Source organism: Palaemon carinicauda, chromosome 23 (genome assembly GCF_036898095.1).
Source record: "Palaemon carinicauda isolate YSFRI2023 chromosome 23, ASM3689809v2, whole genome shotgun sequence".
NCBI classification, from domain to species: domain Eukaryota; kingdom Metazoa; phylum Arthropoda; class Malacostraca; order Decapoda; family Palaemonidae; genus Palaemon; species Palaemon carinicauda.
This window is the reverse complement of record NC_090747.1, coordinates 102,692,574-102,702,935: the sequence shown is the minus strand read 5'-3', so window position 1 is coordinate 102,702,935 and position 10,362 is coordinate 102,692,574. Positions and strand designations below refer to the sequence as shown.

The 10,362-nt window shown below is 37.3% G+C and overlaps 2 protein-coding genes across 2 annotated transcripts in view; one reads left to right on the top strand and one right to left on the bottom strand.

Annotated features, from left to right (window-relative positions):
• Window positions 1-178, bottom strand: part of LOC137617320 (cuticlin-3-like) — a 39,795-nt gene extending 39,617 nt beyond the window's left edge. Inside the window, exon 1 of the mRNA XM_068347330.1 lies at window positions 69-178. The gene's annotated coding sequence lies outside the window, so the exon portion shown is untranslated. The remainder of the gene's footprint in view (window positions 1-68) is intronic.
• spt4 (Transcription elongation factor subunit spt4) overlaps window positions 1-10,362 on the top strand; it is a 110,040-nt gene that overhangs the window by 45,269 nt on the left and 54,409 nt on the right. Inside the window, exon 3 of the mRNA XM_068347333.1 lies at window positions 5,481-5,591. Coding sequence (XP_068203434.1) covers window positions 5,529-5,591 — 63 coding nt within the window. The 5' untranslated portion in view covers window positions 5,481-5,528. The remainder of the gene's footprint in view (window positions 1-5,480; window positions 5,592-10,362) is intronic.

Sequence of the window (10,362 nt, the reverse complement as noted above, 5' to 3'; positions counted from 1 at the left end):
GAAGTCAATCAAGACTTTGATATCAGCTCAAACTATACGGGACATGAATGAGAGAGTTGGATACATACTTGAAGGAGCGTAGAAGAGTAACGTCCTCCTTCCACCTTAGCACAACAGCAACTGACCCAAGAGACTGGAATACTCAAGATGAGACTCTCTGAGTGAGGCAGTCTATCCACACTGCTTGCTAGACAGGACCGACGTCTGGCTGCCAGACTCTGGCATTACTTTCTCGCCACATCTTGTAAAGCAAAGTGCATATTTTAAGACTTCCTGGAATCACTTTGAGTATACGAATTGATTCGTAATTTTGGTTGTTTCACTGGAAGGATGATGAAATATTTTCTGAGGCAAAGAGAGCGTCAAGTGTTTGAGAGAGAGAGAAGAAAAGTGGTTGAAAATTTGTATCCACATTCGCTCTAGAGAAAAACAGATTATAGAAAAAAACTGGCTCCGGTCATCCTTTCCTTTCCATATACGAATGATGCAAAGTAGACAGTACTCTAGATGCTACTAGAGACTGTCTCGTTTTCTATCTTTTCAATAGATGTGAATTAAAGGAAATTCATTTACCTTTGCTATCAAATGGAAAAATTGCAAATTAAATATGAAACTGAAAATAAAAGACAGTTAAAATACACGATCAATTATTTTAAATTCGTGTTTTATCTTTTCAATATATGTGAATTAAAGGAGATTCAATTATCTTTGCTATCAGATGGAAAAATTGCAAATTGAATATGAAACTGAAAATAGAAGATAGTTAAAATACACGATCAATTATTTTAAATTCGTGTTCTATCTTTTCAATATATGTGAATTAAAGGAAATTCAATTACCTTTGCTACCAGATGGAAAAATTTCAAATTAAATATGAAACTGAAAATAGAAGACAGTTAAAATACACGATCAATTATTTTAAATTCGTGTTCTATCTTTTCAATAGATGTGAATTAAAGTAAATTCAATTACCTTTGCTATCAGATGGAAAAATTGCAAATCAAATATGAAACTGAAAATAGAAGACAGTTAAAATACACGATCAATCATTTTAAATTCGTGTTCTATCTTTAAGATATATGTGAATTAAAGGAAATTCAATTACCTTTGCTATCAAATGGAAAAATTGCAAATTGAATATGAAACTGAAAATAGAAGATGGTTAACATACACGATCAACTATTTTAGAATAAACTTTGATATGCAATATGTAGAACTTAAAAAGTTAAAACTTGCAGCCAATATTTTAATGTTGAACAGGCTGACGTTAGTCTCTTTATATAGTTTATATATGAAAAATATGTTTTAAAGTTGTTATTGTTCTTCAAATATTTTATTTTGATTACTCATTACTTCTCTCGTAGTTTATCTATTTCCTTATTTCCTTTCCCCACTAGGCTGTTTTTCCTGTTGGAGCCCTTAGGCTTAGAGCATCCTGCTTTCCCAACTAGGGTTGTAGCTTGGTACTGCTAGTAACATCACCACAAGTTGATTGAATGACATGAGAGTGGTCAGAAAGCCCAACCAAATTCGCTGACACCACTATTATTATTATTATTATTATTATTATTATTATTATTATTATTATCATTATTCTTGTTCTTGTTTTATTATTATTATTATTATTATTTTTATTATTATTATTATTATTATTCTTGTTCTTGTTTTCATTATTATTATTATTATTATTATTATTATTATTATTATTATTATTATTATTATTATTGTTGTTTTTATTATTATTATTTGCCAAGCTACAACCCAAGCTGGAAAAGCAGGATGCTATAAGCCCAAGGGCCCCAACAGGGAAATGAAATAAGGAAATAAACTAAAAGTTTAAGAACAGTATCAACATGAAATAAACCTTTCATATATAAACTATAAAAACTTCAAGATAACAAGAGGAGAGAAACAAGATGGAATAGTGTACCTGAGTGTACCCTCAAGGAAGAGAAAGGGTAATGTAATGTAATTTAATGTAATGTAATCTTCGATTTGAACCTGATTTCTGATATTCTATTTTAAAAACGTCTATGAAGATTGATGAAAAACGATTCTATTTCTTCGTGATAATGATAGACTCTTCTCTTGATATAAAAAAAAATAGGAATTATGTTTTTTAAGATTGATGAAAAATTTTCTCTCGGCAAAAAGAAAATGATTGAAGGAAGAATTATATTAACATTGACACTTTTTCATTGTTAAAAATAGAATAGATTGAGGTAACCATTTTCGAAAAATTATGAAAAACACTTCTTGATTAAAAAAAAAAGTTTCGTGAAGCATTGTTTGAAGATGGATGGAAAACTTTTGTAATAACAGAAAGAAAAGATAAACAGGATAATTGTACTAAAACATATGCTTATAAATTCGTGGGGAGAGAGAGAGAGAGAGAGAGAGAGAGAGAGATTTTGCATGTGCTGTTCATAGAAATAGAATCTATATAAATAATATATATATATATATATATATATTTATACATATATATATATATATATATATGTATATATATATATATATATGTACATATACAGTATATATATATATATATATGTATATATATATATATATATACATATATATATATATATATATATGTATATATATATATATATATAGTATATAAAGTAGCGTTTGCATTGAGTATTTAGATAACGAGACACGCTTCTTTCCATAGTTATTATTATTAATATTATTATTATTATTATTATTATTATTATTATTATTATTATTATTATTATTATTTGCTAAGCTACAAACCTAGTTGGAAAAGTCGGATGCTATAAGCCCAAAGGCTCCAACAGGGAAAATAGCCCAGTGAGGAAAATGAATGAGGAAAAACTAGAAGAGAAGTTTAAAAACAAGAACATTAAAATAGATATTTCATATATAAACTATAAAAACTTCAAAATAACAAGAGGAAGAGAAACATATAGTGTGCCCAAGTGTAACCTCAAGCAAATGAACTCTAATCCAAGATAGTGGAAGACCATTGTACAGAGACTATGGCACTACCCAAGACTAGAGAACAATGGTTTGAATTTGGAGTATCCTTCTCCTAGAAGAGCTGCTTACCATAGCTAAAGAGTCTCTTCTATCCTTACCAAGAGGAAAGTAGCCACTGATCAATTACAGTGAAGTAGTTAATCTCTTGAAATAAGAAGAATTGTTTGGCAATTTCAGTGTTGTCAAGTATATGAGGAAAGAGTAGTGTGTGCAAAGAATAGGACAGACTATTCTGTGTATGTGTGGGCAAAGATGGAATGAGCCATAACCAGAGAAAGGTATCCAATGTAGTACTGTCTGTCCAGTCAAAAGACCCAATAACTCTCTAGCGGTAGTATATCAACCGAGTAATTGATATTAGATGGCGAAGTAAATAATCTCCTATATGATAAAATGCAAGAGTCTGACTATATCATCATCAGCCGTTTCTAGTCCACTGCAGGACAAAGGCCTCAGACATGTCCTTCCACTCCCGTCTGGTTATAGTCTTTCTAAGCCAGTCTACATCCACAAACTTTCTTAGTTCGTCAAATCATCGTCTTCTCTTATTTCCCCATGCTTCTATTTCAGTCTTTAGAGACCCGTTCTCTTATTCTTGATGTCCATCTATTAGTTGCCATTATCATTATATGTCCTGCCCATGTCCATTTCTTTTTCTTACATGTTAGAATATCTTCTATTTGAGTTTGCTCTCTTATCCATTTTACTCTTTATCTGTCTCTTGGTGTTATTCCCATCATTATTATTTCCGTTTCGTGATTATTATTATTATTATTAGTAGTAGTAGTAGTAGTAGTAGTAGTAGTAGTAGTAGTAGTAGTAGTAGCTAAGCTACAACCCAAGCTGGAAAAGCAGTATGCTATAAACCCAAAGCCTCCAACAGGGAAAAAATAGCCCATTGGGAAAGTAAATAAGGAAATAAACTACAAGAGAAGTAATGAACAGTTGAAATAACATATTTTAAGAACAGTAACACCATTAAAATAGATTTTTCATAAATAAACCATAAAACGAGACTTATGTCAGTCTGTTCAACATCAAAACATTTGCTGCAAGTTTGAACTTTTGAAGTTCTACTGATTCAACTACCCATTTAGGAAGATCATCCCATAACTTGGTCACAGCTGGAATAAAACTTTTAAAATATTGCATATTATTGAACCTCATGATGGAGAAGGCCTATCTATTGGAATTAACTGCATGCCTAGTATTACGAACATTAATTTGGTGCAAGTTTGCTATCAGTAAACCCTTTAGCTGCAACGCCAGAACGATGGTCTTCAACCAATCAAACTTCACACGTTTACGATTCATATCTCCAGCCCAAGGAACTTCAGAAGAATTTTTGGAGTCACTCGCAGCTATTTCCGCTGCTCGTCAAATTAGTTTCGTTCTAGTTTCCCCCGAATGTTTCTGCAAAGCCTGATTTAGCATACCGTCATTTCCGTTTTTAGCCTAAGCTCAGACTTCTTCAATGTTTGAGTCAGTCTGATATGATTTCCGATAGATAGCAATGTTGCTGTGTCATTATTATTATTATTTTTATTATTATTATTATTATTATTATTATTATCATCATCATCATTATTATTATTATTATTATTATTATTATTATTATTATTATTATTATTATTATTATTATTATTATTATTATTATTATTATTATTTCCGTCCTTAGTCTGAGCTCAGACTTCTTCAATGTTGAGTCAGCCTGATATAATTTCTGATAGACGACTTCATGTTGCTGTGACATTATTATTATTATTATTATTATTATTATTATTATTATTATTATTATTATTGATTTTAGATATTTTGACATATACTGCCCTGGAATTATAGATCTTCCTAGTCTTAGCAAAGTTGGGGTGCAAATTAGTCGTCTGTATTTCATGAAATTGGAAGAAAACTGCAAAACATTTCAAAGTATTTAGAATTTACCAATGTAATCAACCTCATGGTGTCTTATTACTATTTTGAGGGATGCTGTATATAACATCTCATACGAAAAAATGAGGAAGACTTTAATTAATACTGGAAAATTAGTATTTAATCAATGGAAAGTCAAAAGTCCAAACTTGCTACAAATGTTTTTATGTTAAACAGGCTCATATAAGTCTCTTGTTATAGTTTATATATGAAAGTTCGTTTTAATGTTGTAACTGTTCTTGAAATATTTCATTTCAATTGCTCATCACTTATCTTGTAGTTTATTTATTTCCTTATTTCCTTTCCTCACTGGGTTATTTTTCCCCATTGGAGCCCTTGAGCTAATATAGTATCTTGCTTTTCCAACCAGGGTTGTAGCTTGGCTAGTAATAATAATAATAATAATAATAATAATAATAATAATAATAATAATATTAATAACAATAATAATAATAATAATAATACGGTCTTTGGTTGTTAGTGACGTCACTAATGCCCCAAAAATCAAGAAGAAGAAGCTTTCCTCATTGTTGTTGTTCTTTCAGGATTCCTCCGTTTTGAGAAGGTTAACTTACTGAACAAAATCGTACATAATGGACAATATTCCTCGAGATTTGCGTGGTCTGCGTGCATGCCTTGTATGCTCTTTGGTGAAGGTAAGAACCAGTTAACCCTTTTAATTAAAATACATCTCAGTGTAAGATAACTGGAGTTATTTAGATGGTCCAAGACCATACTTTGCTGTAGTGGTGTAATTTCGACTACCGTATGCCAGGTGGTATAGCGGCTTTACCCATATTTAGTTCAGAAGAACTACGATGTTCTATTAGTAAGAAAATTATGGTTTAGATGAATTTGAAAGTTTAAATCTACCTGTGTACCATTCAGAAATACATATGTATGCTAATGCTAGAAGGATTGAAATCCTACGTCTTTTAGGTAAGTGTACTAAGTGTGTAACAACAACCTTCTTACTAGTTAGGTATGGCTAGAAATGTATAAGAACGTTCAATGTTTTACCAATTTTAAGTAATTTGGGCAATGGACTTCATCCTTAAGTTGCTAAGTTTTATTATTAGTCAATATGTGGATTTGTGGGTAGTTTGTAGAATGGTGGACCAACCAAGGTTAGGCATAATTAAGTTTTGGGTGTATGTACAATGACGACCATTCCCCATAACTCCCTTATTTTCAACCCTATTGATAAGAATACGGCAGTTTAATGGCCGTCACAGACAAGTGTTGGCCCCCACTTAGGTAAGTAGTGAAGGACATGGCTGTTAGGTTAGGTTAAAAGGTTAAAGGTGTGGTTCAGTTCCGGTTCCATCAGAATAGATGCTTACCAGAACGTCAGCCGGGCAAGCCCAACCCCCCACTGTGGTGCCCTACCACAGCAGTAGCCTCCCCAGTAAACAGCTTAAACTCACGGTCCTGGGCGGGGATCGATCTCTTGCCATGCGAAATGCTAGGCAAACACGTTACCACTGTACTATGCAGGCGGGAGGTTTTGCCCGTCATTATACATGGCTCCTTAGTTCTCACAGAAACTATATGCCATTAGATTAGATTTGTAAATGCTTTGGCTACAGCTAATAAGAGTAATTACTGTACTGTTAGATTAGGAGCTCTGGTAAATAAAGTCAGTTGAGAACTTGTCACCTAGCCTAGCGTAGGGAAGGTCACGTTAGAATCTATCCCAGGTGTAAAAGACCTGTTGCTTTTCTCTTTCATATTGTGCACAACTAGTGGTGTATGAGCTCAAAATAACAGACCTGTTTATAACTGATTCTGGATATAATGAACCAAATCCAGATAACGAGAGTCATCTATTAGTGCTGTCATAAAGGCCACCATAGGAAGTAGTGTATATTAGTTCTGAGATATGTAATTTATTTGCATAAAGGTAATAAAACATTATTTACTCTATTTATTATTATCATGTCTTGTAATGAATAGCCTATTCAAGTGATAATTCTATATTCTATATTAATGAAATCAATTTTTTTCCATGTGATCCCAGCTAAGAAAATGTCAACACTGTCAGCTGATTTCAAGCTACCTCTATGAAGGATATGCTCACATATAAATAACAAATAGAATAATATAATTTCCAAAACTATTCAAAACTTTTGTTAGTCAGTATTGCGGAAATACCAATATGTTACTGTATAGCTTACCACACTTTTCATTCAGTTTTCTAAAAGCTATTGGTATCATTTGTAATGGTTGGATGTATAAATGTATTTGTTCATTTGTTCATACCTTCATTGTGATTGGCAATGAAACGTAAACAAAACGATGGTCTCCCCTTTGGGCATCGTGTGTTGACAAACATATAGTATTGTTTTTATTTCATTTATTTGGAATTTCTGAAGATACAGTAAAACAACATTTGTAATTTCATTTTTCAATATTAATCTTACCCGATGATCATGTAGCTGTCAACTCCGTTGCCCGACAGAAATCTACGGTCGGGATACGCCAGCGATCGCTATCCAGGTGGGGGTGTACTCAACAGCGCCATCTGTGGTCAGGTACTCAAGTACTTCTTGTCAACAAGAACTCAATTTTTCCTCTGTCGTGCCGCCGGCAAGACCTACTTGGATACGCTGTTGATTTTGGAGTCTTTTGTTCACGATTTGGTGATGTATTTGCTCTAAAGTTTAGCCTTCGCTGTTCAGGAAGCTTTATCCTTAGCTTAGCAAGCTTTTGGAATTAATTTGCTTCATTGGTTAACGAACTTTGCTTAATTTTGGAATTCCCCCTGACTACCTCTAAAATTCAAGATGTCTGACCATTCCCAAGTTCCTAAATACAGGCAGTGTAGTGTTAGGACTTGTACTAGGCGTCTTCCGAAGGCCTCTATAGATCCTCACACCGTATGTTCCAATTGTAGGGGTAAATCCTGTCAATTGGAAGATCGATGTGGGGAATGTGCTGGGCTTTCGGAATTCGATTTTAACGAATTCCTCCGATATGCACGTAGGTTAGAGAAGGAGAGAGATAGGAGGAGTTCTTCTCGCTCTGTGGATTTTTCCTCTCCCCATGCCCCTCAACCTTTTCCTTCCCCTGTGGTGGTGACTCCCGAACCTGCTACGAGTGCTCCAGCCCTCTGCTTCTGTTGTTGCCAGCTCGCAGACTGTCCAGCAGAGGCATGATGTTGGATCCGCAGGTACGCATGCACCCGTTCTGCAGGATTCAGCCGTTCAGCTTGCTGCTCTGCCTTTGCCACTCACTACTCAACTTTCGGATGATGATGTATCGGATGATGAAGCTGCTCATCTGGATGATCCTCACTCTGATGTTGAAGGACACAAGTCTTCGCCACCCTCCTTAGACTTCCGCAAAGTCCTTGCTTTGTTCAGGGACTTGTATCCTGAACATTTTGTGTCTGCAACCCCTCGTTCTCCTCCCTCCGAGTTTGCTCTGGGCATGCAGTCTGCTGCGCCTGCCTTCACCAAGCTTGTTCTCGCCAGATCATCTAGGAGAGCTTTGAGGGTTATGGGGGACTGGTTGCATTCCAAGAAGCAACTGGGAAGGACCTCTTTTGTGTTTCCTCCTCCCAAGCTGGCTTCTAAGTCGAGCGTCTGGTATGCCACGGGAGAGGAACCTGGCTTGGGGGTTCCTGCCTCTGCCCAGGCCGACTTCTCAAGTCTGGTTGACTCTCCCCGCAGGTTGGCTATGAGACGTTCGAAGATCTGCTGGTCCTTTTCCGATCTAGATCATATGTTGAAGGGAGTCTTTCGTGCCTTCGAGATTTTCAACTTCCTCGATTGGTGTTTGGGAGCCTTAAGCAGGAAGACTTCCCCTTCAGATAAGGACTCGGCCATGCTAATCATGTCTAGCATGGACAAGGCAATTCGGGATGGGTCTGGTGAACTTGCGGCTTCATATGTATCAGGAGTCCTCAAGAAGAGAGAACACCTTTGCTCCTTCTTATCTGCTGGTATCACTCCTTGCCAGAAGTCAGAGTTGTTGTTTGCTCCTCTCTCCAAGTGTCTGTTTCCGGAGGAGTTGATTAAGGGGATGGCTGCCTCACTTATCCAGAAGGATACTCATGATCTAATGGCTTCTTCTGCACGTAAGGCTAAAACCTTACCTTCCGTGCCTAGACCCTTCCGCCCTGCAGCAGTTGATACTCCTGCTTCTAGGTTCATCCCGCCCTTTCGTGGCAGAACCTCCAGCAGAGGAGGTACCCGTGCAGACAGTCACAGAGGCAAGTCCAAGAAGGGTTCCAAGTCCGCAAAAGGCAAGTTTTGACTGCCTTCATCTCCAGACAGCAGTAGGAGCCAGACTCAAGACCTTCTGGCAAGCTTGGGAGAGCAGAGGTGCAGACGCTCAGTCTGTGAAGTGGCTAAGGGAGGGATACAGAATTCCGTTCTGCCGCAATCCCCCTCTAGCTACATCTCCCATCAACCTCTCTCCCAACTACAAGGAGAAGGACAAGAGGCTAGCGTTGCAACAAGAGGTGTCGCTCTTGCTACAAAAGGAAGCAGTGGTCATAGTCCGGGATCATCAATCCCCGGGCTTTTACAACCGTCTCTTCCTGGTAGCCAAGAAGACAGGAGGTTGGAGACCGGTGCTGGACGTCAGTGCTCTCAATGCTTTTGTCTCCAAGCAGACGTTCACGATGGAGACGACGAAGTCGGTCCTAGCAGCGGTCAGGCAGGAGGACTGGATGGTCTCGTTAGACCTGAAAGACGCATACTTTCACGTCCCCATCCATCCAGACTCCCAACCTTTCCTAAGATTCGTCTTTGGAAAGGTTGTGTACCAGTTCCAAGCCCTGTGCTTTGGCCTAAGCACGGCACCTCTTGTGTTTACGAGACTGATGAGGAATATTGCGAAATTCTTTCACTTGGCAGATATCAGAGCCTCCCTCTATTTAGACGACTGGCTTTTAAGAGCTCCCACAAGTCGTCGCTGTCTGGAGAATCTCAGATGGACTATGGATCTGACCAAGGAACTGGGCCTCCTGGTCAATTTAGAGAAGTCCCAGCTCGTCCCATCCCAGACCATTGTCTACCTGGGTATGGAGATTCAGAGTCGAGCTTTTCGGGCTTTTCCGTCGGCCCCAAGGATCAACCAAGCCCTAGAATGCATCCAGAGCATGCTGAGAAGGAACCGATGCTCAGTCAGGCAGTGGATGAGTCTAACAGGGACACTTTCATCGCTGGCCCTGTTCATCGAGTTAGGGAGACTCCACCTCCGCCCCCTTCAGTATCATCTAGCTGCTTACTGGATAAAGGACATGACGCTAGAGACGGTCTCAGTTCCTGTTTCCGAAGAGATGAGGTCTACTCTAACGTGGTGGAAGAACAGCATTCTTCTCAAGGAAGGTCTACCTTTGGCTGTTCAGACCCCCGACCACCGTCTCTTCTCGGACGCATCAGACTCGGGCTGGGGTGCGACATTGGACGGACAGGA